The 15,552-nt window shown below is 42.8% G+C and overlaps 1 protein-coding gene across 10 annotated transcripts in view; it reads right to left on the bottom strand.

The window, feature by feature from the left end:
• Positions 1-3,223: 3,223 nt before the first annotated feature.
• The window catches only part of PHF10 (PHD finger protein 10), an 885,396-nt gene continuing 873,067 nt past the window's right edge, over positions 3,224-15,552 (bottom strand). For all 10 annotated transcript variants that reach the window (XM_029594266.1, XM_029594268.1, XM_029594274.1 and 7 more), the window contains one exon: positions 3,224-3,435. In XM_029594266.1, the coding sequence (XP_029450126.1) occupies positions 3,347-3,435 (89 nt within the window). In that variant the 3' untranslated portion in view covers positions 3,224-3,346. The remainder of the gene's footprint in view (positions 3,436-15,552) is intronic.

Here is a 15,552-nt window from a genome sequence, read left to right as displayed (position 1 = left end):
CCCCGTTCCCTTAAAGGCCGCTCCGAAATCGGCCTCGGAGGGAACTTTTCTTTCGCTCCCTCCCACCTTCCCCTCCCTTCCCCTATCTAACCCACCCCCCAGCCCTATCTATATCCACCCCCTACCTTATTTTATTTTTTACGCCTGCCTCTTGCAGGCATATCTTGCGCACACCGGAGGCGCGCAGGGGCAGGTTTTTGGGGTTACGTGCGTAACCCTTTGAAAATCTACCCCATGATATCTAAAGTTACCAAAAAATATGTATCAGAGGAAGGAGAAATTTGTTCTAAAATGGTGATAAAACGATTGGAGTCACGGTCATAGGACCGGCTTTTGCAAACTAAAGGTTGTAAAAAATTATCCAGAAATTGGGATAAAGGTTTTAAGACCAAGCCTATGCCAGCAACAATGGGGCTTCCTGGAGGATTTATTAAGTGTTTATGAATCTTAGGGAGAATGTAGAATGTAGGAATTTTTGGAAAATCTGTCTGTAGGAAAGTAGCCGCACGGGAAGTAATTTGATGTGAATCAAAGGCATCTTATACAATGTTTTTGATCAGATCCTGTAACTCTTGTGTGGGGTCAGAGGTGAATGGAACATAAAAATTTGTATCTGACAGTTGACACGTTACTTCCTCAATATAATCAATCTTACTCAAGACCACTATATCACCCCCTTTATCAGCAGTTTAACAATGATTGCAGGATCATCTATTAAAGATTTAATGGCTGCTTTTTCATCCTTTGAAACATTAAAATGCTTTAGCCTCGATTTTTGGGGTAGATACTGTATCTCTGATTGGACTAATTTTTCAAAGGTGAACAGGACAGGGTCTATTGGTCCTGGAGGGAGCCATCTGGATTTTTTTCGTACTATAGATAGATCATTTGTAGGGGGAGTGTTGGCAAAAAAATTTAATACAAAGCATATGGAAAAACCAAAACAGGTATACTTGAATGTTAAAGGGGTCATAGGGAATGGTGGGTACAAAAGAGAGACCTTTGTCCAAAATTGATACTTCAGTCTTGGAGAATTGATGTGAGGACAAGTTGAAAACTAGACCAGAAGATGCAGAGGTTATTGCCATGGGTCGTAGGGTGGTTGCTGCCGTGTGTTGGGTGTTATCCTCGAGCTCTGGGAAGTCTGTGGACGTCCTCAATACCTGGAATTCTGTGAGGGTTTCCCAGGTTTCAGGGGATCTAAAAAAGGTTGTGGTTGTAGTTGCGGTTGTAGTTGTGGTTACGAGAAGAGTAAGGCTGAAGACTGTTGTGATGAAATTGAAGTAGAAGCTTGTGGAACAGGTATTGCTGGGACATCCTCTTGGTGAGTGGATGGGACTAACTCGTCCCCGGATGAGTCATCTGAGGAGGAATTCGCAAAAGTTACTTTTCTGCGTGGCGTGTTCACTGTGGACATCCATGGGTAGACAAAGCCTTTTGAATAATCTGATTCGTCACGCAGATATTTTTTATATTTAACAGCTTTCAGGTCACTTCAGAATTTGTCCAAGTGGCCTCTTGGTCTGGGTTTCTACAAATGTGCATTTTTTGTTTTTGTGTTTCAGTTTCTAAATATTTACTTTGTCACTCCCGATGCAGCCTTTGGGCAAAACACGGGGTCCATGTCGGGGGACCCTAAAGAGGACTATTTGAGTTTGGCATTTGAGCAATGGAGTTGCCGCATTAAATAAAACAAAAATTGTTTTCCTGCAATAGTCTTAAGTTTGGACCTTCAAATTCTTTTGCATTCCTTTGGCGTTGTATATAGCTATAATCTTAACCAACTATATTCAGAATATAATCAGATAAGTAAAACAAACAAACAAAAAAATAGAATCCTTTCAGGCCAGCAAGCCTGATCCCCCACCACAGCAGCCTCTGTAATACTTAAAAAGAAGGTAGGGTATAGCATCTCATTCCACCCACTAACCTACTAAAATAAAAAATCAAAGTCCTGGCCATTGTGGCCCAAGGAGCATGTCTCCATGTTAAATTTAAGTTTTAGCTCTGAGCCCCCTCTGCCCCCACCTAGATCCTGTATCCACACCTTCCCACCCACCCAGAAGCCCCCAAACCTTCAAGACCAGTCTGAGTAATAGAATCATACTACTGCAGCAGCATCCAGCATTGCTGACAGCAAAATTGATAGTGTATGCTACCAACCTTGTTGCTGTCAGTCTTACCTGACAGCAATTTTGATAGCAACACTGAACACCGCTGTAGCAGTACAAATCTACCGCCCTAGCCAGCCTTGAAGATTTGAGAGAGAGGATGCAGGTTGGAGTTCTGTGTGGAGTAGGGTAGAGTGGGGACAGAAGGGGCCCGAGTTCGAATTTTAATTTTAATATTAGGGTGGGTAGGGGCTCCTTGGGTTGCTAAGGCTGGGATTTTATTTTAATATTTTGGGAGGTTGGGGGTGGAAATTGGCCTTAATTACCTAAAGGTGTTTTATCTTTTTTTTTTTTAACTTAATGGCTATATTCTGAATATAGCTGGTTAAGTGTGAAATAATCTATGTATATTCAGTAGGCTGGTGAGTGGAAAGTTATCTGGGTAAAAGTTTCCAGAGATAACTATCCAAGTGCATTCTGCGGGAGGTTTGTACTGCTGAATATTGGACAAAAATTATCTGGGTTAATTTGCCCAGATAACTTTGAGGCTTTGCCAACCTACTGAATAGGTCATGTCCAGGTCCTGCAACAGGAAGAAAATTGTACACAGTGAAAAGCATCTTAGTGTCTTTCCCAGTAGTTGCTTTGGCTCTGCTTTCTCTCTGGCTAACCCTTGGGTGTGCATTTCTTGTAGAAAGTCCTAAAGTTTTTTCTTCTCCCTGGAGTCCACCCCCTTGACATCTATCGGCTAACAGGTACATTCTTTTCAATGAATGATTATTAAATGCTTTACTTAATTGAGTATAATGTTGAACCATATTCTTTATCAACTGTATTATTCTTTAATGAGTGATTCCAAATGTTGGGAGTTTACAGAATTGAAATCCTTGTGCCCAAAAACCTACACTTACAAATTATTGCCCTAGTTCCTGTAGAAGCTAAATTAAGGCTATATTTCTGTTTCCACAGCTGCCATCTCGATATTGTGAAGTTCTCTTAGGGTGACAAGGTGACATCACATATTAGATCAGCATGGTCAAAATATACAAAAACTACAAATTTCTCCTACAGTCTGCCTGACTATTAAGGTTCAATTGACAACGAACAGTTAGTTGAATTCAATATTTTTATTTATTATAAAAAGATGAAAATAGTGGCATTTTATTCCTAATATGCAAAGTAAGTAGTTTAGCACCATTAACATTCTAGCATGTGCAATTTTGGTGTACATATTGTCATTTTATCCTTCTTTGTTGTTTTTCCCCCTTCTGACTCCTTTTCGTGGTAGATGGCGCGTTTTGACAACAATCACATACCCAGAGACCTAAAATATAGAGATATATTCATTAATTTATTTAAAGTAAAGTTACAACAGGGCTGTTAACCAATATATTTATAAGCACCATGCATTGTAAAATATTTGGAAGGTTCATAACAGGGATCAAATGATCCATGGTCATTTTTGGCTATAAAGGATGATTATCTCAGGATATTTGGACTTTGTGGAAACCAGGAGACAAAGGGGATATTAAAAAGGGATATTTAACATGTCTCAAAAATATATAGTTGGAATGTGCATGATTAATGCTAAAATTAATTTCCTATGAAACATAGAAACATAGAAATGACGGCAGAAGAAGACCAATCGGCCCATCCAGTCTGCCCAGCAAGCCTCACACTTCTTTTTTTCTCATACTTATCTGTTTCTCTTGGCTCCTAGTAACCTTTGGTTCTATTTCCCTTTCACACCCACCATTAATGCAGAGAGCAGTGATGGAGCTGCATCCAAGTGAAATATCAAGCTTGATTAGTTAGGGGTAGTAACCGCCGCAATAAGCAAGCTACACCCATGCTTATTTGTTTTACCCAGACTATGTTATTCAGCCCTTATTGGTTGTTTTTCTTCTCCCCTGCCATTGTAGCAGAGAGCTATGCTGGATAAGCGTGAACTATTAGTTTTACTTCTCTCCTGCCGTTGAAGCAGAGAGCTATGCTGGATATGTATTGAAAGTGAAGTATACATTGAAAGCCACATTATCAACAAATATTGAATAAGCCTAATAATTGGTAGTACCTATAGCTTATGAACTCTTAGTTAATTTTACATACTCTTGCCCACCCCTGTTTTTTTTGTTTTTTTTTTTAAATATGGAGATGGCAGGCCTCCATCCTTCCGCTCCGTGAAGGTGGAACACAACCACTGGCCACTGGCATCCCGCTCCTTGAATGCCTCTGTGGCTACTGCCGCCCCGTGCAGTGTTTTGCTGCCTCCTCTTTATACACTTCCTCAAGACCTGATGGATCCACAGTGTTTATCCCACGCCCCTTTGAAGTCCTTCACAGTTTTGGACTTCACCACTTCCTCTGGAAGGGCATTCCAGGCATCCACCACTCTCTCCGTTAAGAAATATTTCCTGACATTGGTTCTTAGTCTTCCTCCCTGAAGCCTCAGCTAGTGACCTCTTGTTCTGCTGATTTTTTTCTGATGGAAAAGGTTTGTTGTCTTTGGATCGTTAAAGTTTTTCAAGTATCTGAAGGTCTGAATCATATCACCCCTGCTCCTCCTTTTCTCCAGGGTGTACATATTTAGATTCTTCAATCTCTCTTCGTATGACATCCGATGAAGACCCTCCACCTTTTTGGTTGCTCTTCTCTGTACCGCTTCCATCTTGTCTCTGTCTCTTTGGAGATACGGTCTCCAGAACTGAACACAGTACTCCAGGTGAGGCCTCACCAAGGACCTGTATAAGGGGATAATCACTTCCCTTTTCTTACTCGATATTCCTCTCTCTATGCAGCCCAGCATTCTTCTGGCTTTTGCTATCGCCTTGTCGCATTGTTTCGCAGACTTCATATCATTAGACACTATAACCCCTAGGTCCCTCTCCTGCTCCGTGCACATCAGCCTTTCCCCCCCCATCGAATACAGTTCATTCGGATTTCCACTCCCCATATGCATGACTTTGCACTTCTTGGCATTGAATCTCAGCTGCCATATCTTCGACCACTCTTCCAGTTTCCTTAAATCCCGTCTCATTCTCTCCACTCCTTCCGGTGTGTCCACTCTGTTGGAGATCTTAGTGTCGTCGCAAAAAGACAAATCTTACCTTCTATCCTGTCCGCAATGTCGCTCACAAAGATATTGAACAGGACCGGTCCCAACACCGATCCTTGCGGTACACCACTTAAAACCGCACTCTCTTCAGAGAGAGTTCCATTTACCATCACACATTGTCTTCTGTCCGTCAACCAGTTTGCAAGCCAGGTCACCATCTCGGCACTCACGCCTAAGCTTCTCGTTTTATTCACCAGTCTCCTGTGCGGAACTGTATCAAAAGCTTTGCTGAAATCTAAGTAGATGACATCGAGTGCTCTTCCTCGATCCAATTCCTTGGTTACCCAGTCAAAAAAGTCAATCAGATTTGTCTGACAGGATCTTCCCCTGGTGAATCCATGCTGCCTCTGGTCCAGCAATTCTCCGGACTGTAGATAGTGAACTATTCTCTCTTTCAACAGTGACTCCATTACTTTTCCCACCACTGAAGTGAGGCTAACCGGTCTGTAGTTACCAGCCTCCTCTCTGTTCCCACTCTTGTGAAGCGGGACCACCACCATTCTTCTCCAATCACTCGGCACCACTCCCGTTTCTAGGGATCTATTGAACAGGTCACACAGCGGACCCGCCAGCACATCTCTGAGCTCCATCAGTATCCTTGGATGAATCCCATCAGGTCCCATGGCTTTGTCCACTTTCAGCTTCTTTAGCTCTTCCCATAACCCTTTTACAGTAGAAAATGTTTCTTCTATTCCACTTCCTTCCAGTTTCTTGCTGGGTAGAGATGGTCCTTCTCCAGGGTCTTCTTTTAGTGAACACAGAACTGAAGTATTCGTTTAATATTGCTGCCATTTCTTTGTCACTCTCCATGCATTGATCATTTCCACCTTTCAATTTCACTCTACCACTTTGAACTTTTCTCTTTTCACTGATGTATCTGAAAAATGTTTTGTTACCATTCTTTATCTCCTTGGCAATCATCTCTTCCGCTTGACTTTTTGCCGACTTTATTAATTTCTTTGTCTCCCTCAGTTGACTCAAATATTGTTCTTTGTGCTCATCCCTTTGGGATCTTTTATATTTCTTGAACGCAGTTCTTTTAGCCTTAATTTTGTCAGCCACCTCCTTTGAGAACCAGATAGGTTTCATTTTTCTTTTGCTTTTCTTTACATTTCTAACATATAGAGTAGTTGCCTTGGTAATTGCTCCTTTTAGATTGGTCCACTGCTGATCCACATCTCTCTCGTTCTCCCAGCCTTTTAGTTCTTCCTCTAGGTACGTCCCCATTTCTTCAAAGTCTGTGTTTTTGAACTGTAAAACTCGGGTCTTTGTGCTTCTTTTCCATATGTTTTTTAGTGATATTAAACCATACCGTTTGATGATCACTGGTGTTGAGGTGGGCGCCCATCTTGACATCAGAGACATTATCTCCATTAGCACTAAGTCGAGTATAGTTCCTTCTCTAGTGGGTTCATTTACCATTTGTTTGAACAAAGTTACTTGCATGGCATCCACTATCGCTCTACTATTTTTAGATTCTGCAGATGGGATTTTCCAGTCTACATCTGGCATATTAAAGTCACCAACGATCACCACTTCTCCCTTCTTTCCTATCTTAAGGATGTCTTCAACCAGGTCTCTGTCCAGCTCTTCATTTTGGTTTGGAGGCCTGTAAACCACTCCAATATAAATGGACACTCCGTCATCTTTTTTTAGGACGACCCATAGTGCTTCTTCATTGCCCCAACTTCCTTGCAGCTCAGATGCTTGGATATTGTTTCTGACATAAAGAGCCACACCACCCCCTTTTCTATTCACTCTGTCCTTCCTTAACAAGTTATAGCCTGGTATTGCTGTATCCCAATCATGAGATTCTGTGAACCATGTTTCTGTGATGGCAACAATGTCCAATTTTGCCTCTGTCATTAGGGCCTGCAGATCTGGGATTTTATTTCCCAAACTATGAGCATTTGTGGTCATAGCTTTCCAGGTTCCCTCTTTAAGGTTATTGCTTTTCCTGGACTCCTTATAAGACTTTAGTTGAGATTTGTTATTCACTTCACTCTTTCCTTTTGCAGTTTTGCCATTGATGACAGAGTCATCCATCTCAATTTGCTTTATCCTTTGGTTATGGATCTTGAAATTCTGCATGCATTGGGTTTTTTTTTCTCTTTTCTGGTAACAGTTCAATGTTTTTCTCTAGAACTTCTTCAGTTATTAATATAAGGAAGGCTTTTTGTTCTTGTTGCACTTGATACCATGTGTGTCTTCTCATCACTGGTCTAATTCTACCAGAGCCTACTGTAATCCTGGTTTTTAATGAATTTCTTAATGACCTTTTTGAGTTGGGGGGTATACTTGTTGGCTGCCCATCAGTCAAGAATGGGTGACTGTAGGACACATGTGTTATCCTACCTGAGCCTACTGTATTTCTTTTCCTTGACGCCTGGTTATTCTTTGGTATTGGGGAATTAATTTCTGAGTAATGCAATGTGGGTGTACTTCTTGTAATTGAAGCTAATTGAGCTATAACCTCAGTCAGCTCCTTTTTCAAAGAAGAGAGTTGTGCACAGATTGGGCAAGCTCTAAGTTTCCAGATGCTTTCCCTCAGAATAAAGGCTCCACAACAGTTACATTGGATAGTCCTCATTTTGGTGAGTATTTTGATTGGTATTTCCTTAGCTGTTAAAATTTACTAATTTATCTTGTTGCTAATGTTAAGTTAGTCAGTCTATATTAGAAAACAAACCCCAGGGGTGGGTGGGTAGAGGGGTAGGGTGGGAGGGGTAGGGTGGGAGGGAATCAAACAGTTTATCCTGGGACAAGCTGGGTAGAGCAGGACACTTACTGGAACTTTAATAGTCCTTTAGCTATTAAATGATCCCTCAGCCTTATGTGCCAATATTAAACAGATTATTCAAGAACAGGTATACAATAAGAGAAATGCAGGTATACTGATTCTTAAAAACAAACAATTAGCAAGGAACATCTAATATACAATACCAAACCTAGGGAAGTTATAAACAGAGCAGTTCTACTACACAGAGAGCCCAGATATTAATCCAGCACAGAGAACTGATTAGAAGGAAAAGTGAAAGAAAAACACAGCAGATTTGTTTTGGGGGGGTTTCCCCCCCCAGAGAGAGCACCACAGAAATTGAGTCAGAGTTTAGAAAGAAGGGAGATTTAGAGACTGTATCTTTTTACACAGAGCTTAGAGACTTTGAATCAGAGCATCAGTAGAGGAATATAAAAACACAGAGTTCTATTATGCACAGAATCTCTACTATATATTAATTTCAATTATAGCAAAGGCTTATCTGCACAAAGGATTTCCCAAGGACAAACAGAATGGCAATCTTCAGGTGGGTGACAGAATCAGATGGAGCCTGGTCCCAGAACTTTTATGTCAAAGTTTCTAAAACTTTAACCATGTCCTAAAGGGCAAGTGCAAGACTGACTCATCAAAATCAGCATTGGAGGCTTCAACATCAATGGATCCAGGAGCTGCACTGGATATTAGTGGTGCATGAACATTGGGAAGACATCAAATTCCCTGAATATAGAAAAAACATGGAGACATACTGTTGTTTAGCTCCTTCCACTCAGTGAAGGGTTTTGCCTTTTTTTGGTTTTGGCATTGAGGAATTCTGTTGCTGAGTGTCGGGCAAAGGGCTAGATGTATCAGCATCGGTTGCAGTCAACACATGATGCCAGGAGCTGAGACATTCTGGTTTTGGCTGTGAATCCCCAGACACATTCTCACCGAGAGGAGAGCTAATTCTTCATGCATTGTCGTGAATCACCATAGCCTGCAAGGGTCCAGGTGTCTGCCATTAATATACCTCTGGCTTCCCAGGAAAATGTGGCCACACCTCCTGTGTCCCAACCAGTGCTGGCACCAGCAGTCTTTCAGGAGGAGCAAGACAGAAAGATCCAGCAGGTCCTGGACAAGGCAAAGCAGAGCACTGATCAAGAGCATCAGTGTCTATGCAAACCAATGCCCAGTCACTACTGGAATCCATACAGCTGCCTAGCAGCTTTGTACCAACATTGATACATGTTGTCAGTTCCTGGAGGGGAATCAATGTTGATGTCAGCTGAATTGATAGTCTTCTCCAGTCCATCGGGGCAGGGGAAGATAGGAGGGCAAAGCTTTCCTGAGATGCAGGTGTTCCTCAGGGTCCAGATCCCATCAATTCCCACATAGCTTCTTATCAGTTCTTCATGGGCCAATATCTGCAAGACATGCTAAAGCAGATGCAGGAAGTAGCAAAGCAGCTTCCTCAACAGCAGTGTGACAACTTCCAGTAACTAGTGGACAAGGATATGGAGGTGGAAAACACATGGTAAGGTTTACCTTTGATATTTTTGAAATGACATCGAGAGTGTCTAGTATGGGAATTGGCATCCACAGGCTTGCCTGGTTGCAGGCCTTAGATCTCCAACCTGAGGTCCAGGAAATATTCACTAGAGAGAATTTCCTTGGAGACAGGATCAAGGAAGCAGTGTCACAGATCAGGGAGCACTATCCAGTGCTTTAGCAGCTCTCCACAGTCATTTCAGACCTACCATTCTCAGTTAGTATGGGGTCAAAGTGATACTTCTTCCAACTGAAGAGGTGTTTTCCTCCACTCCCTCGGTCCTGAGCACAGTGGGTCCCTCACACTTGTCTGGGGCAGAAGAGGGCCCAGAAGCTGGATGGGATTTTGACTGGATCACAGACAGCATAGCCCAGATCCCAGTACCCATGCCAGAGGACCTCCCTATCAGAGGCAGGCTGAGGTTTTATGTAAAACAATTGGTCCAGTGTAACTTTAGACATGTGGATCTTCAGCATTATAAAAATGAGGTACAGATTACATCTACTGATAGTCTCTCCAAATCAGCATCTGGACCCTGCTTGGGAGAAGACTGGTATCCGAAAGGAGGTTGGAAACTACAGGCCAATTAGCCTCAACTCAGTGGTGGGAAAATAATGGAGACTCTGCTGAAGGAAAGGATAGTGAACTATAATCAATTTGGTGGGTTGCAAGACCCAAAGTTGCATGGATTCACCAGGGGAAGTCCTGCCAGACAAATCTGATTGACTGACTAGAGAACTGGATCAAGGAAGAGCGCTCAATGTGATTAGTTGGATTTCAGCAAAGCTTTCGATACAGTCCTGCCAAGGTGGCTGAGTGTTTATTAACTGGTTGTCTGACAGAAAACAATATGTACTAATAAATGGAACCCACTTTCATGAGAGAACTGAATTAAGTGGAGTGCCTCAAGGATCAGTTTTGGGACTGGTTCAGTTCAATATCTTTGTGAGCAACACGGAGGAGGGTTTAGAAGGAAAAGTTTGCGTTTTTGCAGATGATTCTAAAATCTGCAACAGAGTGGACATGCCTGAAGGAGAGAATGAAAAGTGATTTACAAAAACTTTGGCAGATTTGGCAGCTGCGATTCAATGCCAAGACATGCTGATTCATTCATGCCAAGACATGCTGATTCATGTTCCTGGGGGTGTGATAATCCAAAACAGTTGTATGTGATTGGGGGAGGGAGCGAAATAATATTATGCATGGATCAAGAGAGGGGGTGATTGTGTTTCTTGATCTGAGAGCAGCAAAGCAATGTGACAAGGTGGTAGGTAAAGCCAGAATGATGCTGGGCTGCACAGAGAGGTATAACCAGCAGGAAAAGGGAAGTGATAATGCCCTTGTACAGATCCTTGGCGAGGCCTCACCTGGAGTTCTGTGTTCAGTACTGGAGACCATATCTCAAAAAGGATAGAGACAGGATGGAAATGTTCCAGAGGACCCTTTGGTGTGGGGTCTGTGTCAGAAAATCTATGAGAAGAGCCTGAAGAATCTAAATATCTATACACTGAACGAGAGGAGATGAAGGGGAGATATGATATAGACATTCAGATACCTGATCCAAATGTCAAACCTTTTCCATTGGAAAGGAAGCAGTGGAAATAGAAGTCATGATATGAAGCTCTAGGGAGGACCACTCAGAACCAATACAAGGAAATATTTCTTTATGAAGAGGTTGCTGGAATCCTGGAATACCCTCCCAGACGAGGTGGTTAAGACGAGAACAATTAATGAATTCAAAAAGGCATGGGATAAATACTGAGGATCCCTAAAGGATTAAAGAAAGGGATGGTGTAACATTGTACCTGAAGACTGGAGGATAGCAAATGTAACCCCAATATTTAAAAAGGGCTCCAGGGGCGATCCGGGAAACTACAGACCGGTTAGCCTGACTTCAGTGCCAGGAAAAATAGTGGAAAGTGTTCTAAACATCAAAATCACAGAACATATAGAAAGACATGGTTTAATGGAACAAAGTCAGCATGGCTTTACCCAGGGCAAGTCTTGCCTCACAAATCTGCTTCACTTTTTTGAAGGAGTTAATAAACATGTGGATAAAGGTGAACCGGTAGATATAGTATACTTGGATTTTCAGAAGGCGTTTGACAAAGTTCCTCATGAGAGGCTTCTAGGAAAAGTAAAAAGTCATGGGATAGGTGGCGTGGATTGCAAACTGGCTAAAAGACAGAAAACAGAGAGTAGGATTAAATGGGCAATTTTCTCAGGGGAAGGGAGTGGACAGTGGAGTGCCTCAGGGATCTGTATTGGGACCCTTACTTTTAACATAGGAACATAAGAAAATGCCATACTGGGTCAGACCAAGGGTCCATCAAGCCCAGCATCCTGTTTCCAACAGTGGCCAATCCAGGCCATAAGAACCTGGCAAGTACCCAAAAACTAAGTCTATTCCATGTAACCATTGCTAATGGCAGTGGCTATTCTCTAAGTGAACTTAATAGCAGGTAATGGACTTCTCCTCCAAGAACTTATCCAATCCTTTTTTAAACACAGCTATACTAACTGCACGAACCACATTCTCTGGCAACAAATTCCAGAGTTTAATAGTGCGTTGAGTAAAAAAGAACTTTCTCCGATTAGTTTTAAATGTGCCCCATGCTAACTTCATGGAGTGTCCCCTAGTCTTTCTACTATCCGAAAGAGTAAATAACCGATAAACATCTACCCGTTCTAGACCTCTCATGATTTTAAACACCTCTATCATATCCCCCCTCAGTCGTCTCTTCTCCAAGCTGAAAAGTCCTAACCTCTTTAGTCTTTCCTCATAGGGGAGTTGTTCCATTCCCCTTATCATTTTGGTAGCCCTTCTCTGTACCTTCTCCATCGCAATTATATCTTTTTTGAGATGCAGCGACCAGAATTGTACATAGTATTCAAGGTGCGGTCTCACCATGGAGCGATAGAGGCATTATGACATTTTCCGTTTTATTCATCATTCCTTTTCTAATAATTCCCAACATTCTGTTTGCTTTTTTGACTGCCGCAGCACACTGAACCGACGATTTCAATGTGTTATCCACTATGACACCTAGATCTCTTTCTTGGGTTGTAGCACCTAATATGGAACCCAACATCGTGTAATTATAGCATGGGTTATTTTTCCCTATATGCATCACCTTGCACTTATCCACATTAAATTTCATCTGCCATTTGGATGCCCAATTTTCCAGTCTCACAAGGTCTTCCTGCAATTTATCACAATCTGCTTGTGATTTAACTACTCTGAACAATTTTGTGTCATCTGCAAATTTGATTATCTCACTCGTCGTATTTCTTTCCAGATCATTTATAAATATATTGAACAGTAAGGGTCCCAATACAGATCCCTGAGGCACTCCACTGTCCACTCCCTTCCACTGAGAAAATTGCCCATTTAATCCTACTCTCTGTTTCCTGTCTTTTAGCCAGTTTGCAATCCACGAAAGGACATCACCACCTATCCCATGACTTTTTACTTTTCCTAGAAGCCTCTCATGAGGAACTTTGTCAAACGCCTTCTGAAAATCCAAGTATACTATATCTACCGGTTCACCTTTATCCACATGTTTATTAACTCCTTCAAAAAAGTGAAGCAGATTTGTGAGGCAAGACTTGCCCTGGGTAAAGCCATGCTGACTTTGTTCCATTAAACCATGTCTTTCTATATGTTCTGTGATTTTGATGTTTAGAACACTTTCCACTATTTTTCCTGGCACTGAAGTCAGGCTAACCGGTCTGTAGTTTCCCGGATCGCCCCTGGAGCCCTTTTTAAATATTGGGGTTACATTTGCTATCCTCCAGTCTTCAGGTACAATGGATGATTTTAATGATAAGTTACAAATTTTTACTAATAGGTCTGAAATTTCATTTTTTAGTTCCTTCAGAACTCTGGGGTGTATACCATCCGGTCCAGGTGATTTACTACTCTTCAGTTTGTCAATCAGGCCTACCACATCTTCTAGGTTCACCGTGATTTTCAGAAGGTTGGATAATTCTGTTTGTAGAAGAATTAGTTGAGACTCTTGTTGTGGGATGGCTCTCGGTGGAAATTCTGGTGGAATTGACAGGAAATTTAGCTTATATCCTTGAGCAATTATAGAGAGCACCCATTGGTCTGTTATTGTTTTCCAGTGAGTGTAAAAGTGGGATACTCTTCCTCCTACTGGAAGTTGTGTGTGTGGATTTAAAGGAGTGGCTTGTTCTCTGGGTTGTATATCAAAACCCAGAGGCAGGGCCAGTTTGAGGTGGAGGTTGAGTACGAGGTGCCCTGGGTTGTCTAGTTTGGGCACGTTGCTGCTGAGGCCTAGTGGATCTACCCCTAGATGTTTGGGTGTAGTATCTGCGTGGCCTATAGTAAGGTCTCCTTGTTTCTCTACGGGGAAGTCGACGAGGAGGCTGTGTGGAAGGATCCTGAGGTATTTGAGACAATTGACGCAAAGTCTCTGTGTGATCCTTCAGTTGTTGGACTGCCTCTTGAACTTTTTCTCCAAATAGGTTATCTCCCTTGCATGGAAGATCAACAAGTTTTTCTTGGACCTCAGGCCCGAGGTCAGAGGCCTTGAGCCATGCATATCTGCGTGCAGCGATACCCACAGCTGCAGTCCTGGAGGCAGTATCGAAACTGTCGTAGGCCGCCCTCACTTCATGTTTACCTGCTTCCAGGCCCTTATGTATAATGGCTTGTGCAGGTTCTTGAAGCTGTTCAGGTAGAGATTTTGTAAAATCCTCCATCTGTTTCCATAAATTTCTCTGATACTGTGTCATGTACAGCTGGTATGCAGAGATTCTGGAGTTCAGCATAGAAGATTGATAAATTTTTCTTCCCATAGAATCAAGGAAAAGATGATCTTTGCCCGGTGGGGTGGAAGAATGAGGACGGATTCTTTTTGATTTTTTCTGGGCAGATTCAGCTATCACAGATTGATGTAGCAGTTGTGCCTTTTGGTATCCTGGAGCTGATTGTACTAAATAAGATGAATCCACTCTCTTGTTTACAGCTGACACTGTGGATGGGTGCTCCCAGATACGGTGTTGTAGGTCTAAGAGCACCTCGTGTATTGGGATGGCCAAAACTTGTTTTGGGGGATCCACAAATTGCAGGACTTCTAAAGTATGTTGTCTTGAGTCCTGTTCCGCTTCCAATTTAAAAGGAATGGTGTCTGCCATATCCTGTATGAAATTAGAGAAAGACAGGTCTTCAGGTGGGGACTTCTTTCTGGGCTCTGGAGGTGAGGGATCCGACATGAAGTCCTCTGAAGAGGATTCTGTATCTTGGCTATCCCAGGATTCCTCTTCTTCCTGTCTGTGAGTGGATCTTGGTGGAAAATGTAGACCTGATGGACCTGGTAATGGGTCATCAACAGGAGTAGGTGGAAAACCGTGTTCCCCAGGTTTTTTGGGCAAGGTGTCGATGACATCTTGGTATCTCTGAAGTAGACGTTGAAAAGATGGTAGGTCATGAACCTCATCTTCATCCATCGGTGTCGGCCTCGATGGCACTGATGTTGGTCTTGACATCGACAGCGGCCTTTTCCCCGATGGAGGCGGTAACATGGGCATCGATACGGTAGTAGTCGATGGTAGTTGCGCATATATCGACGTCGATGTGGTGATTATCCTTGGTGTCGACGTCGACTCTTCTATTGTTCTCGGCGTCACTGTGGACACCGGCATCGGTGGTCCCACCGGCATCGGCAAAGTTGCCAGCATTGATGCTGGAAGCATCGGCATCGACGAGCCCATCGGAATTAGCTGTTCCCTCAAAGCCTGTGAAATCGCTTGTCTGATGATATCAGACAATTCCGGCGTTACAACTGTTGGTACCAGAGCAGTTGTAAGCGGTGGCGAAGGCTGAGGCGTTGGATCCGCTGCAGGGCCCTGCAGGGGATCAGGTGTCGAGATCGGAGGATGAGGCCCAGACTCCGAGGTTTCCTCCGAGCGTGGCCGCTTTGCCGTCGACGGATCCTGGGACGCTGATTCAGTCGTCGATGACCTTCGATGTCGATGCCTATGTTTCGACTTTTGC

Source organism: Rhinatrema bivittatum, chromosome 3 (genome assembly GCF_901001135.1).
Source record: "Rhinatrema bivittatum chromosome 3, aRhiBiv1.1, whole genome shotgun sequence".
NCBI classification, from domain to species: Eukaryota; Metazoa; Chordata; class Amphibia; order Gymnophiona; family Rhinatrematidae; genus Rhinatrema; species Rhinatrema bivittatum.
This window is presented reverse-complemented; position numbering and strand designations above follow the sequence as displayed.